The following is a 24,972-nucleotide window of genomic DNA, read 5'->3' as shown; positions in this document are numbered from 1 at the left end:
GATTTGATTTGAAAGGGGGAGGAGTTGTAATCTACTGCAGAGATAGCTTGCAAAGTTCTGTCATACTCTCCAGGTCTTTGCCCAAACAGTTCGAGCTTCTCATTTAAAAAAATAATCTCTCCAGAAATAAGTCTCTCACTGTTGCCGCCTGTTATAGACCCCCCCTCAGCTCCCAGCTGTGCCCTGGACACTATATGTGAATTGATTGCCCCCCATCTGTCTTCAGAGTTCGTTCTGTTAGGTGACCTAAACTGGGATATGCTTAAAACCCCAGTAGCCCTACAATCTAAGATAGATGCCCTCAATCTCACACAAATTATCAAGCTAACCACCAGGAACAACCCTGAATCCGTAAACATGGGCACCCTCATAGATATTATCCTGACCAACTTGCCCACCAAATAAACCTCTGCTGTTTTCAATAAGGATCTGAGCGATCACTGCCTCATTGCCTGCATCCGCTATGGGTCCGCTGTCAAACGACCACCCCTCATCACTGTCAAACGCTCCCTAAAACACTTCTGCGAGCAGGCCTTTTTAATCGACCTGGCCCAGGTATCCTGGAAGGATATTGACCTTATCCCGTCAGTCGAGGATGCCTGGTAGTTCTTTAAAAGTAATTTCCTCACCATCTTAAATAAGCATGCCCCATTCAAAAAATGTAAAACTAAGAACAGATATAGCCCTTGGTTCACTCCAGACCTGACTGCCCTTGATCAGCAAAAAAACATCCTGTGGCGGACTGCAATAGCATTGAATAATCCCGCGATATGCAACTGTTCAGGGAAGTCAGGAACCAATACACGCAGTCAGTCAGGAAAGCAAAGTCCAGCTTTTTCAAACAGAAATTTGCATCCTGTAGCTCTAACTACAAAACATTTTGGGACACTGTAAAGTCCATGGAGAATAAGAGCACCTCCTCCCAGCTGCCCACTGCACTACAGCTATGTAACACGGTCACCACTGATAAATCCATGGTAATCGAACATTTCAATAAGCATTTCTCTACGGCTGGCCATGCTTTCCAAGTTAATAAACAGATCACTGACCATTTCGAATCCCAACGTACCTTTTCCACTGTGCAATCCGGTTTCCGAGCTGGTCATGGGTGCACCTCAGTCATGCTCAAGGTACTAAACGATATCGTAACCGCCATCGATAAAAGACAGTACTGTGCAGCTGTCTCCACCGACCTGGCCAAAGCTTTCGACTCTGTCAATCACCGTATTCTTATCGGCAGACTCAATAGCCTTGGTTTCTCAAATGACTGCCTCGCCTGGTTCATCAACTACTTCTCAGACAGAGTTCAGTGTGTCAAATCGGAGGGCCTGTTTTCTGGACCTCTGGCAGTCTCTATGGGGGTACCACAGGGTTCAATTCCCGGGCCGACTCTTTTCTCTGTATATATCAACGATGTCGCTCTTGTTGCGGGTGATTCCCTGATCCATCTCTACGCAGAAGACACCATTCTGTATACATCTGGCCTTTCTTTGGACACTGTGTTAACTAACCTCCAAACAAGCTTCAATGCCATACAACACTCCTTCCGTGGCCTCCAACTTCTCTTAAATGCCAGTAAAACCAAATTCATGCTTTCAACCGTTTGCTGCCCACACCCACCCGCCAGCCCGACTAGCATCACTACTCTGGACAGTTCTGACCTAGAATACGTGGACAACTACAAATACCTAGGTGTCCGGCTAGACTGTAAAACTCTCCTTCCAGTCTCATATCAAACATCTCCAATCCAAAACAAAATCTAGAATTGGCTTTCTATTTCGCAACTAAGCCTCCTTCACTCACGCCGCCAAACTTACCCTAGTAAAACTGACTATCCTACCGATCCTCGACTTCGGCGATGTCATCTACAAAATAGCTTCCAATACTCTAATTAGCAAATTGGATGTAGTCTATCACAGTGCCATCCGTTTTGTTACCAAAGCGCCTTATACCACCAACCACTGCGACCTGTATGCTCTAGTCAGCTGGCCCTCGCTACATATTCGTCGCCAGACCCACTGGCTTCAGGTCATCTATAAGTCTATGGTAGGTAAAGCTCTGCCTTATCTCAGCTCACTGATCACGTTAACAACACCCACCCGTAGCACGTGCTCCAGCAGGTATATCTCGCTGGTCATCCCCAAAGCCAACATCTCATTTGGCCGCCTTTCCTTCCAGTTCTCTGCTGCCAGTGACTGGAACGAATTGCAAAAATCGCTGAAGCTGGAGACTTATATTTCCCTCACTAACTTTAAACTTCAGCTATCTGAGCAGCTAACCGATCGCTGCACCTGTACACAGTCCATCTGTAAATAGCCCACCCAATCCATTTGCACACACTGTATATAGACTTTCTTTTTTTCTATTATGTTATCGACTGTATGCTTGTTTATTCCATGTGTAACTCGGCATTGATGTTTCTGTTGCAGTGCTTTGATTTATCTTGGCCAGGTCGCAGTTGTAAATGAGAACATGTTCTCAACTAGCTTACCTGGTTAAATAAAGGTGAAAGAAAAAAGAAAAGAAAAAGAAAGAAAGAAAATAGAAAAAAAAGAAAATGGTGCCATCTGCTTTAATTAATGTAAGGAATTAGAAATGGATTGTACTTTTACTTTTGATACTTAAGCATATTTAAAACAGAACCCTTTTAGACTTTTACTCAAGTAGTATTTTACTAGGTGACTTTCACTTTTACTTGAGTCGTTTTCTATTAAGGTATCTTTACTTTTACTCAAGTATGACAATTGAGTAATTTTTCCCCCACTTGTAAAAAATTCATTAAACAAATATATATTTTTGGTCTTAATTTAAGGTTAGGTTTATGCATTAGGGTTAGCAGTGTGGTCACGGTATGGGTTAAGGTTAGGGTTAGGTTAAAAATCAGATTTTATGACTTTCTGTCCCATTGTCACAAAACGACAAACAGTTGTGTTTAGTAAGGCTTTATTCCGTTCATGTCATTCAGCAAAATATATTATTTAATCATTGTTTCATTTTGCAATATTTGAATTGAAGAAAAATGGAAGAGCACTGGGAGCAATTAAATATTTCTCAGATACACACCATAAACATAAAAACTATTCTTAATACAAAATAGTAATTGGCATTCAACATAGAAAGGCTTTCTCTTTTTCACAAAAGCTTATAAAATGACTATGACTGGTTGATTTAATCCTACAGACTAAATGTGAATCACAACAAATCCCTCACCAAAGAAGATGAGAGGGGGGGGGGGGCATGCATTATTATGAATGACAATCAACATATTTATATATATATACAGCACCAGTCAAAAGTTTGGACACTCCTACTCATTCAAGTGTTGTTCTTTATTTTTCTTTATTTTTTAATATGTTCTACATTGTATAATAATAGTGAAGACATCAGAACTAGGAAATAACACATGGAATCATGTAGTAACCATAAAAGTGCTAAACAAATCAAAATACATTTTATATTTGAGATTCTTCAAAGTAGCCACTGCCTTGATGACAGCTTTGCACACTCCTGGCATTCTCTCAATCAGCTTCACCTGGAATGCTTTTCCAACATCTGAGCACTTGTTGGCTGCTTTTCCTACACTCTGCGGTCCGACTCATCCCAAACCAAACTATCTCAAATTGGTTGAGGTTGGGGGATTGTAGAGGCCAGGTCATCTGATGCCACACTCCATCACTCTCCTTCTTGGTTAAATAGCCCTTACACAGCCTGGAAGTGTGTTAGGTCATTGTTCTGTTGAAAAACAAATGATAGTCCCACTACGCACAAGCCACATGGGATGGCGTGTCGCTGCAGAGTGCTGTGGTAGCCATGCTGGTTAAGTGTGCATTAAATTCTAAATTAATCACAGACATTGTCACCAGCAAAGCACCCCCAAACCCTCACACTTCCTCCTCCATGCTTCATGGTGGGAATCACACATGCGGAGATCATCCATTCACCTACTCTGCATTTCACAGCAGTCTTCTCAATTTGGTTGATCTCCATATGTGATATTTCATAGTTTTGATGTCTTCACTATTATTGTACAATGTAAAAAATAGTAAAAATAAAGAAAAACCCTTGAATGAGTAGGTGTGTCTAAACGTTTGACTGGGACTGTATATATATATATATATACAGTATATAAACATCAATGCAAAGAGGAATCCTTTTTACTAAAACTTCCGTTTTCACTTCAGTCCAATAAAATGTTACATTTCTAAATTCACAGAAAGTCATACCATGTAGTACTTTTTAAGTCTGTACTGTACTGTATTCACATTATGATTCTCTGGTTCAATATATTAGAACCTCTTTCTCAAGAAAATAAACCCAGATACATTATATACTCCACCCTATGGAAGGCAATAGGGTTTGAACAAAGCACCATATTATTTCAAATATTCTACATACTATACATTTGATAATCATCCATCTACAGCCTTAGTCATTTGTATGATAACATGATATACCATGATAAACATTATAGAAGGGCGGAGTTGCTAGCATTAGGTCAACAGTATGTGGTATATTCATGTGGTCTTCTATGTGTATCTAGATGTACACTATGCATGCTTTCTATCATTGCTTTTAGCTTGATGTAAGGCCAAGACCATAGGTGTCCAGAAAGGCGGCTAACAAATAAAACGTATTAGTGAGTGTATTAGCTGTGTTTGATTTGGGTTGGGTCTTAGTGAGCTGTTACTTAAGTTTTAGCCACAGTAGCTACCTAGTGATCCCAGAGCCAGGAGCAAAGTAGGAGGACAGCCAGGCTGAACCCCAAAAGCAGCAGGAGGACCAGGAGCAGGAGAACAGTCCGAGAGGGGCCTAGGGGGGAGGGCCTGGAGCGGGATGGTCGGGACCGTATGTACTGGTCCACTGAGTCCCCCAGGCTGTAGCGTCTGGGGCAGTAGCCCAGGTCTCGACGGGCCTTCTCGATCTTGAAGGTGTGGCTCACTGCAATGTTCCTCACCTAGGAGGATGCAGAAAAGATTCAGAGAAATGGTTGCCAGGTACCTGACTGTCACTGCATTCAACAAAGTTAACTGTCTTGGTTGTTAAGACTTGACCCATTGGTTAAAGCAGAAACAGACTGGCACCCAACACCCAGTTAAAGGAAATAGAGTTAAACAAGCTGTTTAGGAGAAGAGTGTTAGTGGTCTGTACTGTGCCCCTGTCTCTCGCCCCCACCTCTTTGCCACGAAGGCAGCTTAACAAACTCAATAGCACTCCTTCACTCTTGCCCAATCAGGGTGCTCTGAGATGGGCATAGCGCTCAGTACAGCCTGGGAGGCAAGTTAGGAGCTCTGGATGAAGGATGTCTCTCTGGTCCCTATATCCCCTTACTACACAGAGGATACGATGTCTGCATGGAAAATACCTGTTGTGACAGAAGCTCTCAGACAAACCCGGTGGCTCAGTGTAACACAGAGATTCAACAGGTTTCCTTAACCTTGAACACTTTTACACTATATATACAAAGGTATGTGGACACCCCTTCAAATGAGTGGATTTGGTTATTTCAGCCACACCTGTTGCTGACAGGTGTATAAAATTCAGCATACAGCCATGCAATCTCCATAGACAAACATTGGCAGTAGAATGGCCTTACTGAAGAGTTCAGTGACTTTCAACGTTGCATCATCATAGGATGCCACCTTTCCAATAAATCAGTTTGTCAAATGTATTCCCTGCAAGAACTGTAAGTGCTGTTATTGTGAAGTGGAAACGTCTAGGAGCAACAACGGCTCAGCCACAAAGTGGTAGGCCACAAAAGCTCACCGAACGGTACCGCCGAGTGCTGAAGTGTGTAGCGCATATAAATCTTCTGTCCTCGGTTGCAACACTCACTACCGAGTTCCAAACTGTCTCTGGAAGCAACGTCAGCACAATAACTATTCGTCTGGAGCTTCATGAAATGGGTTTCCATGGCCCAAGCGGCCGCACACAAGCCTAAGATCACCATGCACAATGCCAAGAGACGGCTGGAGTGGTGTAAAGCTCGCTGCCATTGGACTCTGGAGCAGTTGAAACGTGTTCTCTGGAGTGATGAATCACACTTCACCATCTGACAGTCCAAAGGACAAATCTGTGTTTGATGAATGCCAGGAGAACGCTACCTGCCCCAATGCATAGTGCCAACTGTAAAGTTTGGTGGAGGAGGAATAACGGTATGGGGCTGTTGTTCATGGTTTGTGCTAGGCCACTTAGTTCCAGTGAAGGGAAATCTTAAAACTATAGCTTCCAACTTTGTGGCAACGGTTTGGGGAAGGCCCTTTCCTGTTTCAGCATGACAATGCCCCCATGCACAAAGCGAGGTCCATACAGAAATTGTTTGTCAAGATCGGTGTGGAATAACTTGACTGGCCTGCACAGAGCTCTGACCTCAACCCCATTGAACACCTTTGGAATGTTACTTTTGGTCATGTAGTAGATCTTTTGAATGTTTTGGTATTCATGCCTAAAAAGTCACTTTCTGACCACTTCGTCCATGGGCAAACATGTCTGGAAAGTTGTGTTTAAAACAACAGCGATTGAATTCAAATGGATTTACCCTTTAGAGACTTAGCATGTATGTCTCTCTGTACACCTGGCTGTCTCTGACGGACCACTGACTGCTGTCTCTTGTTAGCCCAGCAACAGGACCGTTGAGCAGAGTAGTGATGTTGTCCAGTAATGGTTCAGGTTAGGAGATAACCCTAAAGCAAGGGAACTAGTTGGAGTTGAGCCTGCAATGACGTCAGTTCCTGTGTCCCCAGTGTTGAACTTCCTGACCCAGTCAATTGGGGTAGATGTTGGCTCTAACCACAGATCTAGGATTACCTTACTGTAAGTCATAGACAATCCTATGAGGAGTAAAATAATGTCTGACCCTGGATCAGTGATTATGGGGCAACTTCTCCCTACTCCATCCCACCCTTCCAGGAGAAATACACACAACAGGCTAATATTTTATTCACAGGACAATTATCGATCTCCCGGTGGCAGCCGCCAGAATGTCTGACTGAAGCAGCTCCTGGACCAGCAGCCCTGTGGGCATGGCTTTGGTTTCTGTCTCATCACACATTCATGAAGTAATACCTTCTTGGGTACGACAGATAGCAGCTCCTACTACAAACAGCTTCTCGGGCCCTCCTCAGTGCCAGGGCAGGATGTATGCAATACTACTGCCATCAGTATGGCTGCTTTCCATTCCAAAACCATATTTTTCTACCTCCTTTTACGGACCTTGAAAGGTCGGAGATGTGTGACATCAGACCTGGGTTCAAATACTATTTCAACTATCTTAATTACTTTCACATACATTTGAAGTATGTATTCAGATATATTTCATTTGAAAAGACAAGTCATTCAATATTTTAATGCATTTGAAAGTTCAGAAGTGTATAAAACAATTATTGCCCTTATGCCCTCAGAACAGCCTCATGTCATCGGGGCATGGACTCTACAAGGTGTTGAAAGCGTTCCACAGGAATGCTGGCCTATGTTGACTCCAATGCTTCCCACAGTTGTGTCAAGTTGGCTCGATGTCCTTTGGGTGATGGACCATTCTTGGTACACACATGAAACTGTTGAGCGTGAAAAACCCAACAGTGTTGCAGTTCTTGACACACTTAAATCGGTGCGGCTAGCACCTACTACCATACCCCAAATCTTCTTTTGTCTTTCCCAGTCACCCTCTGAACGGCATTCATACACAATACATGTCTCACCTATCTTAAGGTATAAACATCCTTCTTTACCTATCTCCTCCCCTTCATCAGCACTGATTGTGACATCAATAAGATTTCATAGCATTCCCCTGGTCAGCCAATGTCATGGAAGAGCAGGTGTTCCTAATGTTTTGTACGCTCAGTGTACACTTGGAAAGTATACAACACATTTAAATACACTGACTCAAATACACTCCCATGCTTTTAACCCAGGTATTTGAAAAATAGTATTTGAAATAAGTATTTGAAAATCCTTTAAAATAAACCTTGCAAAAAAATAAACATCCTCTCACTGTCAAATGTTTATTTAACATGTGTAAATATTCGTATGAACATAACAAGATTCAACAACTGAGACATAAACTGAACAAGTTCCACACACATGTGACTAACAGAAATGGAATAATGTGTCCCTGAACAAAGGGGGGGTCAAAATCTAAAGTAAAAGTCAGTTTCTGGTGTGGCCACCAGCTGAATTAAGTACTGCAGTGCATCCCCTCCTCATGGACTGCACCAGATTTGTCAGTTTTGCTGTGAGATGTTACCCCACTCTTCCACCAAGGCACCTGCAAGTTTCCGGACATTTCTGGGGGGGAACGGCCCTAGCCGTCACCCTCCGATCCAACAGGTCCCAGACGTGCTCAATGGGATTGAGATCCGGGCTCATTGCTGGCCATGGCAGAACACTGACATTCCGGTCTTGCAGGAAATCACGCACAGAATGAGCAGTATGGCTGGTGGCATTGTCATGCTGGAGGGTCATGTCAGGATAATCCTGCAGGAGGGGTATCATATGAGGGAGGAGGATGTCTTCCCTGTAACGCACAGCGGTAAGATTGCCTGCAATGACAACAAGCTCAGTCCGATGATGCTGTGACACACTGTCCCAGACCATGACTGACCCTCCACCTCCAAATAGATCCGCTCCAGAGTACAGGCCTCGGTGTAACGCTCATTCCTTCGACGATAAACGTGAATCCGACCATCACCCCTGGTGAGACAAAATCAAGACCCGTCAGCGAAGAACACTTTTTGCCAGTCCTGTCTGGTCCAGCGATGGTGGGTTTGTGCCCATATGCGAAGTTGTTGCAGGTGATGTCTGGTGAGGACTTGCCTTGCAACAGGCCTACAAGCCCTCAGTCTAGCCTCTCTCAGCCTATTGCGGACAGTGAGCACTGATGGAAGGATTGTGCGTTCCTGGTGTAACTCGGGCAGTTGTTGTTGCCATCCTGTACCTGTCCCGCAGGTGTGATGTTCGGATGTACTGATCGTGTGCAGGTGTTGTTACACGTGGTCTTCCACTGCGAGGATGATCAGCTGTCCGTCCTGTCTCCCTGTAGCGCTGTACGGACATTGCAATTTATTGCCCAGGCCACATCTGCAGTCCTCATGCCTCCTTGCAGCATGCCAGGAGGCATGTGTTTTTCAGAGTCAGTAGAAAGGCCTCTTTAGTGTCCTAAGTTTTCATAACTGTGACCTTAAATACTAAAATACTCAGAAAAAGTATTTTAAATACCAGATATTCAAATACACATGTATTTGACCCCAGGTCAGTTTGACATAAGCCATTTCCAGTCCAATCATATCCATGAAAGAGAGCGAACATCTACATTTTAGTCACTTAGCAGACACTCTTATCCAGAGCAACTTACAGCAGTGAGTGGATAGATTTTCATACTGGTCTCCCGTGGGCATCAAACACACAACCCTGACATTGCAACCACCATGCTCTACCAACTGAGCTACACAGAACAAGGTAAGAAGGAGGGGGCCTATACATTCTGAGCAGTTATTGCTGTTTGCAGTAACAGATCCACTTTTTTCAACTGCATCTCAATGGTCTCATCAGTTCCTCTCCTGACTGCATCTCAGTGATCTCGTAAGTTCCTATCCTGACTGCATCCCCATGTTCTTGTCAGTTCCTCTCCTGACTGCATCTCAATGGTCTCGTCAGTTCCTCTCCTGACTGTATCTAATTGGTCTCATCAGTTCCTCTCCTGAATGCATCTAAATGGTCTCGTCAGTTCCTCTCCTGACTGCATCTCAATGGTCCTCTCAGTTCCTCTCCTGACTGCATCTCAATGGTCTCGTCAGTTCCTCTCCTGACTGCGTCTCAATGGTCTCATCAGTTCCTCTCCTGACTGCTTCTAAATGGGCTCATCAGTACCTCTCCTGGCAAACAGTATAAAGAAGCATTGCTTCTCCATCTTCCAACGAATTCATGAAATCTCTAATTTTTGATTGTAAGAGATTGGATCAGGAAGGAAGGGGGTCGGAGAGCCTGGAAAATACTTCCCTAATGAAGCCTCAGTGAGACAAACAAGAATCTAATGTAGCATCTAGTAACCCAAGAGAGACAGACAGACAGACAGACAGACAGACAGACAGACAGACAGACAGACAGACAGACAGACAGACAGACAGACAGACAGACAGACAGACAGACAGACAGACAGACAGACAGACAGACAGACAGACAGACAGACAGACAGACAGACAGACAGACAGACAGACAGACAGACAGACAGACAGACAGACAGACAGACAGACAGACAGACAGACAGACTATAGTAAGTGCCTGTTAAGCGCTAAATAAAGTAACAGAGTTGACTGAAACAGGGTTGACGACTTGTGACAAGGGAAATGGAAGCTGGAACAGGGAGGGGAATTGAATGCAAGTTTCACAATTTTGTATTTATTGTTAAAACATTTCTAGCCTGTCTATCTATGGGTAACAAGGTTGACGTATTACTAATGCTCAACCTGCTCAGTATTCCACCACAAACACCAGAAAATGGCCAAAAAGTATCACACCTGGATCTGTTTCACCTGTCTTTGTGCTTGTCTCCACCCACCTCCAGATCAAATCAAATTTAATTTGTCACATGCCCCGAATACAACAGGTGTAGACCTTACAGTGAAATGCTTACTTACAACAGGTGTAGCCCTTAACCAACAATGCAGTTTTAAGAAAATACCTACAAAAAATAATTAAATAGCAGCAGTAAATGACAATAGCGGGGCTATATACAGGGGGTAGTGGTACAGAGTCAATGTGCGGGGGCACCGGTGTTGAGGTAATTGAAGTAATATGTACATGTGCAAAGAGTCTGGGTAGCCATTTGATTAGCTGTTCAGGAGTCTTATGGCTTGGGGGTAGAAGCTCTTTAGAAGCCTCTTGGACCTAGACTTGGCGCTCCGGTACCGCTTGCCATGTGGTAACAGAGAGAACAGTCTATGACTAGGGTGGCTGGAGTCTTTAACAATTTTTAGGGCCTTTCTCTGACACCTACTGGTATAGAGGTCCTGGATGGCAGGAAGCTTGGGCCTGTTGATGTACTAGGCCGTATGCACTACCCTTTGTAGTGCCTTGCGGTCAGAGGCCGAGCTGTTGCCATACCAGACAGTGATGCAACCCAACAGGATGCTCTCAATGGTGCAGCTGTAAAACCTTTCGAGGATCTGAGGACCCATGCCAAATTTCTTCAGTCTCCTGAGGGGGAATAGGTTTTGACGTGCCCTCATCACGACTGTCTTGATGTGTTTGGACCATGTTAGTTTGTTGGAGATGTGGACACCATGGATATTGAAGCTCTCAACCTGCTCCACTCCAGCCCCATTGATGAGAATGGGGGCGTACTCTGTAATCCTTTTCCTGTATCCACAATGATCCTCTTTGTCTTGATCACATTGAGGGAGAGATTGTTGTCCTTGCACCACACGGTCAGGTCTCTGATCTCCTCCCTATAGGCTGTCTCATCGTTGTCAGCGATCAGGGCTACACCTGTTGTGTAGATGTTGCCCATCTTCCCATTATCCCCTGTGTATTTATACCTGTGTTCTCTGTTTGGCTGTTGCCAGTTCATCTTGTCTTGTCAGGTCTTACCAGCCTTCCTGTTTCTCTAGTTATATTTTCTAGATCTTCCCGGTTCTGACCATTCTGCCTGCCCTGACCCTGAGTCTGCCTACCGTGATGTACCCGCCGGACTCTGACTTGATCACGAACCTCAGCCTGCCCTCGACCTGCCATTTGCCCGCCCCGTGCTCCCAATAAATGATCTGTACTATCCTCCCCCCGTGTCTACATCTGGGTCATATCCTGTGAGGGGAACGGCACCTCAGTACCTCCAGGCTCTGATCAGGCCCTACACCCAAACAAGGGCACTGCGTTCATCCACCTCTGGCCTGCTCGCCTCCCTACCACTGAGGAAGTACAGCTCCCGCTCAGCCCAGTCAAAACTGTTCGCTGCCCTGGCCCCCCAATGGTGGAACAAACTCCCTCACGACGCCAGGACAGCGGAGTCAATCACCACCTTCCGGAGACACCTGAAACCCCACCTCTTTAAGGAATACCTAGGATAGGTTAAGTAATCCCTCTCACCCCACCCCCCCTAAGTTTTAGATGCACTATTGTAAGTGACTGTCCCACTGGATGTCATAAGGTGAATGCACCAATTTGTAAGTCGCTCTGGATAAGAGCGTCTGCTAAATGACTTAAATGTAAATGTAAATGTAATATCCTGTGTCGTCATAAAAAGGGTAGAACCAGCTTACCTGATTTTACACTATGATTTGACTATTAGATGTTCAACGTTTCTTTTTAAAAAGTTTTTGTTTCAATTAATTATTTCATCATATTAAAAGGAGAGTTCAGTTCACGTAACAGGGTTGGCCTTAAAATTGGGGCCGGGATTTTTTTTAACCTTAAAATGGATCAATAATCACATGAATAAATAATCATCTTCAGAAATTACTTTGTCAAACCAACAAAATAACTACGGCTTTACAATGATGGTGAAAACTTGGATAAATTTTGGGACTAATTGTGTTAAAATATTCCTAGAAGTCACAGAGGATGCAAAGAGGGACATGTCCAAATGCAGAATTGTAACACTTTAGTAAGTCTTTATTTTTTAAAAAAATCTGATTTATTGAATATTCCACGTGGTCTATATTGAAGGGCACTTCATGGCTTTCAAATGTGTGCACAATTTCTACTTAAAATATCAAAGGTACTCATTTTGTGGAACGACCCTGCCACCGTGGCCCAGTGGGGTTCTACACTGACTGAGACATGTCATCATGACCCAGAATGCAATAACTTCAGAACTTTAGAACTCACACAGAGTGAAAGGTCTAAGTAAATTCAAAATGTTCTCCCTTCTGTGAATTTGCTCTTTGTATAGAGTATGTGACAGGAAAGAGACTGTTACACTTAATTAATACACTGAATATGTAACACTGGAAAACATGGTATATTTCTCAACAACGTTTTCTTGCAAGTGTGGTGAGGAAGGTTGGTCCTCACATCAGTGCTTGGCTGCAATGTAAAACTGAGAAGGGAGAAAGGAGGAAAGAAGAAGAATGGGTAAAAAGGCAGAGTAAAAATGGGAAGTGAGAAGAGGGGTTAGATGTAGAAAGAGCTATGAAGGTAGGTAGGTAGACAGGTAAGCAGCCATGCAGGCAGGTACATATAGATAGGTATGTAAGTAGTAGATAGGTACTGTAGATACATAGCTGTACGCTTACCTCATTTCTGGTGAAGAGCAGAGGGATCTCCACTATTGGCCTCAGAGCCAGGTGTAAACATTCCATCAGAATGGCTGTGAAATACACACCTCAGATGAGGAGGGAAGACAGCAGCGTGGCAGGTCTGAGCTACGAGCAGCGTACTATTACAACAGTTTGGCAAGTATGAAACTGGTGTGTATCCTGACAGATTGTGGCTGGTGTTGGGCATGATCAGCGTCCTGTTACAGCAGCGTGGGTATTCGTGTGTGTGCGTGTATGTGTGTGTTAATGCGTGCCCGTTTGTGTCTCCTACCTGCTGAATAGACCAGTGAGACAGGCAAGTGTATCAACGGTCGGCTGTACCCCAGCTTCTCAAACTAGAGAGGAGGGGAAAGACAGAGGGGATATCAAAGACCAAGACAAGATAAACTATATGTGTTAATCACCCAAAGAATATATAGAGTTACTCACCAGTGGTGTCAACCATTCAAACAGGTTGACAGATTCCCCGTCGTTGATGAAGTAGGCCTGTCCACTCTGAGGGAGAAAGGTTGATATTACTATGTATACACCCCCACCCCAAACACACACAGGCCTAAATATGTACAATGTGTACAAATGCCACTTGAAGGTAGAACAAACAAGTGCTGAAACGATCATTGGTATCCATGGAGATGGTGAGTAGTAGTAAACTCACAGCCACACAGTTCCTCTTGGGTGTGAGGCTCTCAGCAGCCAGGATGTGGGCCAACACCAGGTTGTCCACATGGACCCAGTTCATCTTGGCCTGGCGGTTTCCAAAGCTAAAACTGAACAACCGGCGCTCCACATTCACCTGGGGAGAGAGAGAAGAAGAAGTGAAGAAAGAGAGAGAGAGAGAGAGAGAGAGAGAGAGAGAGAGAGAGAGAGAGAGAGAGAGAGAGAGAGAGAGAGAGCGAGAGATCAAGAGAGAGAGCAAGAGCAAGAGCAAGAGAGAGCAAGAGCGAGAGAGAGAGAGCAAGAGCAGAGAGAGAGAAGAGAGAGAGAGAAGAGCGAGAGAGAGAGAGAGCAAGAGCAAGAGAGAGCAAGAGCGAGAGAGAGAGAGCAAGAGCGAGAGAGAGAGAGCAAGAGCGAGAGAGAGAGAGCAAGAGCGAGAGAGAGAGAGCAAGAGCGAGAGAGAGAACAAGAGCGAGAGAGAGAGAGCAAGAGCAAGAGAGAGCAAGAGCGAGAGAGAGAGAGCAAGAGCAGAGAGAGCGAGAGAGAGAGAGAGAGAGAGAGAGAGAGAGAGAGAGAGAGAGAGAGAGAGAGAGAGAGAGAGAGAGAAGAGAGCAAGAGAGAGCAAGAGCGATACAGATACAGATACAGTCTAGGTTAGACTGTATTGTTGTGCTGAGAGTATGTATGTTCTCATGTGAGTGTGTTTGGGGTTGTGTACGTGTGTCAAGGCATGCATGGGTTTGTGTGTGTACAATGGTCTGACATTGAGTGAGGGGAGAGGTAAACTGTATTAGGGGAAGAAAGATTAAAAGGCCTCTAAGCAGCTTTCCCTATAGTGAACCGGGAACTGCAGCATCCGAGCCCTGTTCAACCCAGCCCAGCATAGAGTATTCCTTCCCTTCATTCTCCCCAGGGGAGAGAGAGAGAGGCGTGAAACAGGATACTTTTAAGAGGGTCCATTAATAATATATCCTCACCAGGTACACATTCTGCCAGCCGATCTAAAGCCTAAGAGAACCTACCTCTATAGCTGATAGAAGGGCAATGAGACTGGGCTGTCATTTTATTGTGCCACCCACCCAATTAAACAGTACACAGACATTTATCCCTATGGTGCCGCCGTCTTGGATGGAAAGTGACAAATCAGGTGGAATGTAGAGATGTCTCAGTTCTTTTCATTGTGATTCTATGTGGTAGGTAGGTGTACGGACACTCACCATAACCCTGTGTAGGTGTCGTCTCTCTTCTGGCCCGTAGATGCCTGAGGGTCTCAGAACACAGGTCCGCAAGAGACCCCCACCTTTAAAGAAGATAATGGCATTGAATAATGAACTGAATCTGGCAACACTGAAAGTTTGTTACAAATGAGTTACTCCACCGTGTAATTACTTATAAATGAGTCTAGAAATGTAAATTCCACTTAACTGCAAGATAGTGTACTATGCAAATGTATGTAGGTTACCGTAATACTGTATGTAAGTAGTAGTAATAGTTCATCAACATATATAATATGCTAACCTTTGCTTCAACCTGAACCCATCTTCCAGTGTTAATATATTTCCTCTACATCCCGTCTTAATAGATGCATGAATGGTCCAGTAATGACATAGCGCCATGCTCCTAGCTTCATTTAATATATAAATAAGTGGTCATTGATAGGGGTTTCCCCCAAGGAGGGGCTGAAGGGATCACACCTATTTAACCAAGTACTCACTGGAATCACACTAACGCAGTAAGAGAATTCCTACACACCTTTGAGACAGATGAACTGTACATGGGTTTATGTTAATGGAAACATTGTGTGTGTATCAATGTCTCCTGTGATTCTGACTGTCAGTTTTACAGTAAGCATGTACCTGACATCTGTCTGTGACGAGAGTCTGTACTGCATGTCTGGTACTACTGCTAATAACTGTGTGTCTCTGTGTGTGTAAGTACATCCCTGTGTGTGTGTTGCTTGAGGCAAAACGGTGTCGGGTGAACACTGCTCTCCAGTCTCAAGTGGCATTGTGCTTTCCAGCTCTAAATTGAACTGGTGTCAGCAGGTCCAGTTGGATTAGGTTGCACACACATGGAAAGCTTGGTTTCCAAGCCAACCTCACTCACTCACAAATACACACAAGCACACGTGCACACGCCCACACACACTCACTCACGCACGCACGCACGCACGCACGCACGCACGCACGCACGCACGCACGCACGCACGCACACACACACACACACACACACACACACACACACACACACACACACACACACACACACACACACACACACACACACACACACACACACACACACACACACACACACAGAGTTTGGCTGTGGAAACATACAGCATCCATTCATACACACTGAGAATCATAAGACAATGTCAAGGACCTGAACAGACCATTTCCATTTGAGGATATCATCACTGTCTTGATGCTGTAAGTAGCCCCCATCCTATCACCTCAAGACCATGCCAGACAAAGTCACAGTGTCTCTGCCATGGACACAGAATTAAAATAATAGATATACTACTGTATATCTTCATTCTATTTCTAGGGTCTCTTACCTTTGAGTGAGCGCCCATTGGCTGTTAGGACCATCTGGTCAGAGATAGATTTGGTCCTGGAGTAGTGGTCTATGTGCTGGGACAGCAGAACACATCATATCTATTCATATCAATCTATGTGTTTTATTATTTCCTAAGACATAGCCATCAGAGGACCTATTCATTGTTACTGCTGCTGCTGAGGAAAGTATAGGTAACTGCCAGAATAAAGGAAACACTTGAGTAAATGAGGGATACAAAGTATATTTAAAGCAGGAGCTTAAGCTGAGTTAAGTAAGCTATTAACATCATGCTTAGGGTCATGTATAAAAATTCAGAGCTGTTTTGATGGCAGTCTCAGACTGAAGTATGTAGTGAATGAGAGCAGGGGAAGAATACAGTTTGAGTCATCAGGCAAGTGTTTTCCACCACCATCAACAAAACACAAAAATATAGAATTTCTCGTGGAAGATTGGTGTTCCATCCCTCCAATTTAGTTCCAGACACTTGTAGAATCTATTCCAAGGAGCCTTGAAGCTGTTCTGGCGGCTCAGAGTGGCTCAACACTCTATTAATTAATACATTTATGTTGTTGTTTCCTTTATTTGGGCAGTTACCTGTATGTCCTTCAGAAGGGGTTGCAAGATAGATGCATGTCAGAGGTGTGACACCCATACGAAACACACCACACACACTCACTCTCTCTTACACACACCCCACCAGTGTCAGGTTGACAGGCTTTGAGCCTCCAAGCTATCCTAAACTGTGTAACTCTACTCATGCAGGACTTATACAGTCATGCACAGCCATGTAAGCTGGAAGGAGTAGCTCTGGGAGAAGATTACATTCATGAGCTTCCTTTATCAGCCTGGTTCTGGATGTCATGTACACCATGTCAGCTTCAATCTCAAGATAAAACATCACATAGCAAAGGTGCCCAGTCCTTTAACCAAATGTATGTACCACATGAAAAGTCAACTATGAAAAAAAGATTAAAAAGTTGTGTTTCCATCAACCCAGAGCAAACACATATTCTATATAGACACAGTAAAGCTAGCCTGGGTAAAGCAGACAGTAAGCTGCACTCACTATCATTCAGTCTGGTTTACCCAGGCTACAGTAAAGCTGCTCGTCATTGGGACATCCTGTTCTTACTCACCATGTCCAGGGGGACACAGGGCAATGACTCCTCGTCGCCCTCCTCTATGGGTTTGCCAGCAAACGTCACGTTGATCGTACTGGTGTAGACCAGCCTGGTGATGCCCTTCTCCACACACACTGAAACAGGCACACACACACACACACACAGACAGGGTTATCATTGGGCCAAGTCATTTAACTGACAACACATTTTTATTTAGGAGTTTATTTCATTTTCTAAACCTGGGTCATGACTCAAAAGCCTATTAGCCCACTGAGCTCAAGCCTAGTCATTAGCTCACAAGTCTGTACGTCTTGGATAAGGAGACTGTTCTACACCATCTCCAACTACATTTAACTACATTTAGCAGGCATTTTATGGCTCCTCATATATGGCTGTACTGTTACACTGCACCCCATTAGAAGCCCTTCAACAGGTCTCTTTCACTATTTCATCATAGGGGCCTAACGTTTACACATTATTGCGAAGGAGGGCCAAAAATGTTCCACCTCCTAGGACGTCTTGCGCCTATAAAAAGTTATTTACATACAGTATGTTGTGCAAAGATAATACTGTATGTAATGTAAAGAATGTGTTGTTAATATAAGAAATGGTCTACCTGTCTGTGGGAGAGGGGAAGCTGATGAGTGTGACAATAGTTGAAGAGTGAGGTGAGGAGGGAGGGGAGGAGTGAGGGGAGGAAGGAGGGGAGGAAAGAGGGGAGGAAAGAGGGGAGGTGGGAGGGGAGGAGTGAGGCGAGGAGTGAGTGGAGGAAGAAGGAGAGGAGGAAGGAGGGGAGGAGTGAGGTGAGGAGAGAGGTGAGGAGGGAGGGGAGGAGGGAGGGAGGAGTGAGGGTAGGAAGAAGGAGAGGAGGAAGGAGGAGAGGAGTGAGGTGAGGAAGGAGGGGAGGAGGGAGGGGAGGAGTGAGGGGATGAAGAAGGAGAGGAGGAAGGAGGGGAGGAGTGAGGTGAGGAAGGAGGGGAGGAGGGAGGGGAGGAGTGAGGGAAGGAGTGAGGGGAGGAAGAAGGAGAGGAGGAAGGAGGGGAGGAGTGAGGTGAGGAGGGAGGGGAGGAGGGGAGGAGTGAGGGGAGGAAGAAGGAGAAGAGGAAGTAGGAGAGGAGGTAGGGAAGAAAGGAGGGGAAGAGGTAAGGAAGGAAGGAGGGGAGGAAGGCGGGGAGGAAGGCGGGGAGGAAGGCGGGGAGGAGGGAGTGGAGCTTGTTACCATTAATGACGTTGTTCGTCCCTCCGACGTTGACCGACTCCACCTGCTCTTTCCTCAGCTGTGAGACACAGAACAGAATAACTTTTAACACGGTTTGTGTGGGAACTAATGTGTAATGTGTAACTAATGTGTAACCCTAAATCCGGAACCATGGGCACCCTCTTAGATATCATCCTGACCAACTTGCCCTCTAAATATACCTTTCTTCAACCAGGATCGGAGCAATCACTGCCTCATTGCCTGCGTCCGTAATGGGTCCGCAGTCAAACGACCACCCATCATCACTGTCAAACGCTCCCTAAAACACTTCAGCAAGCAGGCCTTTCTAATCGACCTGGCCCGGGTATCCTGGAAGGATATTGACCTCATCCCGTCAGTAGAGAATGCCTGGTCGCTCTTCAAAAGTGCTTTCCTCACCATCTTAAATAAGCATGCCCCATTCAAAAAATGTAGAACTAAGGACAGATATAGCCCTTGGTTTACCCCAGACTTGACTGCCCTTGACCAGCACAAAAACATCCTGTGGCGTTCTGCATTAGCATCGAATAGCCCCCGGGATATGCAACTTTTCAGGGAAGTCAGGAACCAATATACACAGTCAGTTAGTTTCAAACAGAAATTTGCATCCTGTAGCAATAATTCCAAAAAGTTTTGGGACACTGTAAAGTCCATGGAGAATAAGGGCACTTTGCCCAATCTGGATCTCTACAAATCAGCTGGGCTATACAATCTGGATCCCTACAAATCAGCTGGGCTATACAATCTGGATCCCTACAAATCAGCTGGGCTATACAATCTGGATCACTACAAATCAGCTGGGCTATACAATCTGGATCCCTACAAATCAGCTGGGCTATACAATCTGGATCCCTACAAATCAGCTGGGCTATACAATCTGGATCCCTACAAATCAGATGGGCTATACAATCTGGAAATCAGATGGGCTAACTAAATCAGATGGGCAAATCAGATGGGCTATACAATCTGGATCCCTACAAATCAGATGGGCTATACAATCTGGATCCCTACAAATCAATCTGGATCCCTACAAATCAGGGCTATACAATCTGGATCCCTACAAATCAGCTGGGCTATACAATCTGGATCCCTACAAATCAGCTGGGCTATACAATCTGGATCCCTACAAATCAGATGGGCTATACAATCTGGATCCCTACAAATCAGCTGGGCTATACTGGAATCTGGGCTATCCCCCTACAAATCAGCTGGGCTATACAATCTGGATCCCTACAAATCAGCTGGGCTATACAATCTGGATCCCTACAAATCAGCTGGGCTATACAATCTGGATCCCTACAAATCAGCTGGGCTATACAATCTGGATCCCTACAAATCAGATGGGCTATACAATCTGGATCCCTACAAATCAGATGGGATATACAATCTGGATCCCTACAAATCAGATGGGCTATACAATCTGGATCCCTACAAATCAGCTGGGCTATACAATCTGGATCCCTACAAATCAGATGGGCAATATAAATCAATCTGGATCCCTACAAATCAGCTGGGCTATACAATCTGGATCCCTACAAATCAGCTGGGCTATACAATCTGGATCCCTACAAATCAGCTGGGCTATACAATCTGGATCCCTACAAATCAGCTGGGCTATACAATCTGGATCCCTACAAATCAGCTGGGCTATACAATCTGGATCCCTACAAATCAGCTGGGCTATACAATCTGGATCCCTACAAATCAGCTGGGCTATACAATCTGGATCCCTACAAATCAGCTGGGCTATACAATCTGGATCCCTACAAATCAGCTGGGCTATACAATCTGGATCCCTACAAATCAGCTGGGCTATACAATCTGGATCCCTACAAATCAGCTGGGCTATACAATCTGGATCCCTACAAATCAGCTGGGCTATACAATCTGGATCCCTACAAATCAGCTGGGCTATACAATCTGGATCCCTACAAATCAGCTGGGCTATACAATCTGGATCCCTACAAATCAGCTGGGCTATACAATCTGGATCCCTACAAATCAGCTGGGCTATACAATCTGGATCCCTACAAATCAGCTGGGCTATACAATCTGGATCCCTACAAATCAGCTGGGCTATACAATCTGGATCCCTACAAATCAGCTGGGCTATACAATCTGGATCCCTACAAATCAGCTGGGCTATACAATCTGGATCCCTACAAATCAGCTGGGCTATACAATCTGGATCCCTACAAATCAGCTGGGCTATACAATCTGGATCCCTACAAATCAGCTGGGCTATACAATCTGGATCCCTACAAATCAGCTGGGCTATACAATCTGGATCCCTACAAATCAGCTGGGCTATACAATCTGGATCCCTACAAATCAGCTGGGCTATACAATCTGGATCCCTACAAATCAGCTGGGCTATACAATCTGGATCCCTACAAATCAGATGGGCCCTACAAATCAGCTGGGCTATATACAATCTGGATCCCTACAAATCAGATGGGCTATACAATCTGGATCCCTACAAATCAGCTGGGCTATACAATCTGGATCCCTACAAATCAGCTGGGCTATACAATCTGGATCCCTACAAATCAGCTGGGCTATACAATCTGGATCCCTACAAATCAGCTGGGCTATACAATCTGGATCCCTACAAATCAGCTGGGATATACAATCTGGATCCCTACAAATCAGCTGGGCTATACAATCTGGATCCCTACAAATCAGCTGGGCTATACAATCTGGACCCTTTATAAAGTCCCTTCAAAAAGTTAGTAAATCTCCTGCTATATGACCACTGCCTTCAGCCTGTCCTTACCCACCAGCCAAACACACAGACAAGCTTTCTAAGTTACATAATCATCTGCTAGCTGACTGTAAATATTTCAGAGTGAGAGAGAGAGACTCAGTACCAGGCAGAGAGGGACTAGAGACAAGTGATACAACAATGTGAACGGTTGAGTTTCACTAACAAAGCCTCCATTCAATATGTTATGATTTATCCTACTCTGGAACCCATAGACAGGCATCCATTCCATCTCTGTCACACGCCACTCAAGTCGTTGCATTTAAGACAAAATATTTACTCTGTACTGTATTCTTGGAACAGTGTTACAGGAGACCAGTGACTATGAGTGATGGTCTTTGAATTGTTTACATTCCCAGTCAGCTAAATGAATAAAGAAAGTAGAAGGGTTCAATTCTACCCTCCATCTGTTCAGGAACTCACCTGTTCTGGGCCTGACATCCCATAGGAAGCGGTGTGGAATATACAGTCGACCCCCTCACAGATCTTATACAGAGAATCATAGTCCCGGATGTCGCTCTGCAATGGGACAAAATCAGTATTATGAAAGACAATGATATGCTGTGTTTTTTCCTCTACCCTATGACTGTACTTCACTGTTATACAGTATGTAATATAACAGTACGATAAACCATCGGATTTAACTGTCTCATGTTAGAAATAGTCAAGCCTTTGTTGTATTCATATTAGAAAGAGCGGCTCTGATATTAAAGTGTAATGTGATGAGAGGAAACATTTAACATAATTCATCCAGTTCCTGCTATGGAACTCTCCGGCGTCTTTTCACGGTGAACTATCTTGCTGGGTAAGATGACAGCTTGAACATATAGTACATGGTATGTCCATATATTAGCCAATGATTAGTAAGTACAATTAAGTTAAAGTGCCATGAAGGCTGCACCTGAAACCTGAATCAGAGCCCCGGCCTCCTTCTGTCCTAGTCAACACCTGGCACCCTCAACTAGATCACTTACCTGTGTCTTTATACCTGAGCCATGTATACCCTGGGGTATATGAGGAGAAATACTACACTAAAGACACTTGAATTTCAATGTATCCCCCTGATAACATACAATGTTCTCCCTCTTTACTTTTTCAATTACGATCTTAACAAACCAAGTGGGGGAATTTCAAACTAGTAATCATTTAGGAACAATGATCAAAAACAAAAGCAGTGGTGTGAAGTACTTAAGTAAAATAAATTTAAAGTACTACTTCAGTTGTTTATTGGGGATCTGTACTTTACTTTACTATTTATATTTTGGCCAATTTTTACTTTCACTTCACTTCATTCCTAAAGAAAATAATGTACTTTTTACTCCATACGTTTTCCCTGATACCCAAAAGTACACATTACATTTTGATAGAAAAATGGTCCCAATTCATACACTGGTCATCCCTACTGCTGCTGATCTGGCTGACTAACTAAACACAAATGCTTCATTTGTAGAATGATGTCTGAGTGTTGGGGTCTGACCCTGGCTATCCGTCAATATATATATTTTTTTAATTGTGCCATCTGGTTTGCTTAATATACGGAATTTGAAATTGTTTATACTTTTACTTTTGAGACCTAAGAACATTTGAGCAGTTCCATTTACTTTTGATACTTAAGTACATTTAAAACCAAATACTTTTAGACTTTTACTCAAGTAGTATTTTACTGGGTGACTTTCACTTTTACTTGAGCCATTTTCTATTAAAGTATCTTTACTTTTACTCAAATATGACAAATTAGTACTTTTTCCACCACTGAGCAAATGGAAAGCAACGGGGGATGAATCTTAACTTTAACTTTGTCAAGCATTGATGACAGTGAGATACTAAGTAAACATTTGAAAGTTGAAAGTTAGGATTTGCCCCGAAGTGACTAGTGCATCTACTCTACCTACCTGATGGAAGACAGTACCGTCTGGAGTATCCCACTGTGGCTTGTGAAGATCCAGCAGCACCACAGACACTCCCTGGCTGACCAGAGCTCTCCCCAGCCTCAATCCGAAATACCCTGCTCCCCCGGTCACCAGCACCCTGCCTGTCCCCATCCCTGCCCCTCTCAAGGCCTGATCAGTCACTTCATCTAGGCGGGAGGCTGGACACTCTGGGCTGCTGCACCAGGCACCCACCACCCCATTGGCCCTGTGTCGGGAGGCTGGAGTTGGGGTTGAGGTTAGGTCTGGGGCTGGTCGGCTCACCCAGGACTGGAGCTGATGGTTGAGGTGGTGGTTGTGGAGGTGTCTATTAGCCTGTATACGGCACCCAGCACTTCCTGGGTCAGGCAGGGGGACACAGGGGTAGGGCAGCTGCTCTACCTGGCACAGAGAGCCTCCGTTGTCCTTCATACCGGGGCCACACAACTCCATTCAGACTCCTCTTGGGATAGATGGAATTCGGAACCCTGTAAGTGACACGGGGTTCAAATAGTAGCCACCTCATCATTACAGCTATTCTCCATAAGATACACAGTAGCCACCTTCATAGGATATAACTAATAACATTTTCTTTGCCAATTAATTTACATGACCAGACTATAAAAAAATAACAAAGAAATACTCATTCATTTGACGGAGTAATCAATAGAGTAAAGTACAGGACTAAAACAAGTTTGACTGTGAGTCAGTCTGTACAATGACTCATCTCGGAGAGCGATGCAGATACAGACAGACAACATGTGCCATTGTCTATTCGGATGTCAAACTCTAGTTGTTTTATCTCAAATGTCTCATAAGAATACTAGTTCCGTGATACTATTTCCTTCTATATACAACACTGGTGATTTCCTACGACAAAGTTGAGTCGAAAGTATGGGTTTTAAACATTGATACACAGCCAAAATACGCAGATTCTAAATGTTTTATTTTCTAGTGCAATTATATTGCATATTTTTACAACAGTCTTAAAAGAAACATACAATATCCCATCAACCTTCTGAATAAACCAAAATATAGGCCTACCCAGTGATGAGCGGATCTGGTTGGCACATTAGTTTCCATTGTAAATGATGTCACTAAAACGACTTTGGTAAATAGGCCCACTGTACCTTTCAACGTACTGTCATGTATCTGCTTATGTCCATTGAATAATGTCATTAAAAGATCCCCCTTTTTATATTTTGACACCCCTCTCGCAGGTCCCTGCAGTCTACTCTGACAACCTTTGCCTGACAATCACTTGTGGCTTCACCTGAGACTCGTTACCGTAGGGTCTGGATGAAACACGCACGCTCTGACTAAGATCATGTTTCACAGGTACAAAATCAGCAAATGTACACAAACCTCGCCCCTCTCCTAGTCCTGTCTCTACCCTGCACTTCTCAAGTATCAACCCTTCTCCTCAAACCCCTCTGACGCCCACCCAACTCCCCGGCATCCTTCTGCAAGTGCTGGCTCA

The 24,972-nt window shown here is 44.3% G+C and overlaps 1 protein-coding gene across 1 annotated transcript; it reads right to left on the bottom strand.

Moving 5' to 3' along the window:
- Positions 1 to 3,639: 3,639 nt before the first annotated feature.
- sdr42e2 (short chain dehydrogenase/reductase family 42E, member 2) lies at positions 3,640 to 23,945 on the bottom strand. Its single transcript, XM_046337082.1, has 11 exons — positions 23,478 to 23,945; positions 22,009 to 22,104; positions 18,804 to 18,861; positions 17,600 to 17,718; positions 16,462 to 16,537; positions 15,119 to 15,201; positions 13,903 to 14,040; positions 13,677 to 13,742; positions 13,519 to 13,582; positions 13,224 to 13,297; positions 3,640 to 4,954 (listed from the first exon to the last, which is right to left on the bottom strand). The coding sequence occupies exons 1-11, from the start codon at positions 23,943 to 23,945 to the stop codon at positions 4,712 to 4,714; spliced, it is 1,485 nt and encodes a 494-aa protein (XP_046193038.1). The 3' UTR covers positions 3,640 to 4,711.
- Positions 23,946 to 24,972: the final 1,027 nt, after the last annotated feature.

The sequence above is a fragment of the Oncorhynchus gorbuscha genome, unplaced genomic scaffold, assembly GCF_021184085.1.
Source record: "Oncorhynchus gorbuscha isolate QuinsamMale2020 ecotype Even-year unplaced genomic scaffold, OgorEven_v1.0 Un_scaffold_1270, whole genome shotgun sequence".
NCBI classification, from domain to species: domain Eukaryota; kingdom Metazoa; phylum Chordata; class Actinopteri; order Salmoniformes; family Salmonidae; genus Oncorhynchus; species Oncorhynchus gorbuscha.
The sequence above is the reverse complement of the archived record's forward strand: the minus strand, read 5'-3'. Positions and strand labels throughout refer to the sequence as shown.

Excerpts from the sequence above, each read along its gene's own strand:
- sdr42e2 (XM_046337082.1), bottom strand. The coding sequence starts at position 23,945 with ATGGAGTTGTGTGGCCCCGGTATGAAGGACAACGGAGGCTCTCTGTGC. Across the intron at positions 16,538-17,599 it reads CCTGTGTCCCCCTGGACATG|CACATAGACCACTACTCCAG; the intron begins GTGAGTAAGAAC and ends CTGCTGTCCCAG. Across the intron at positions 13,298-13,518 it reads CTCACTGGTCTATTCAGCAG|CCATTCTGATGGAATGTTTA; the intron begins GTAGGAGACACA and ends TGTATTTCACAG.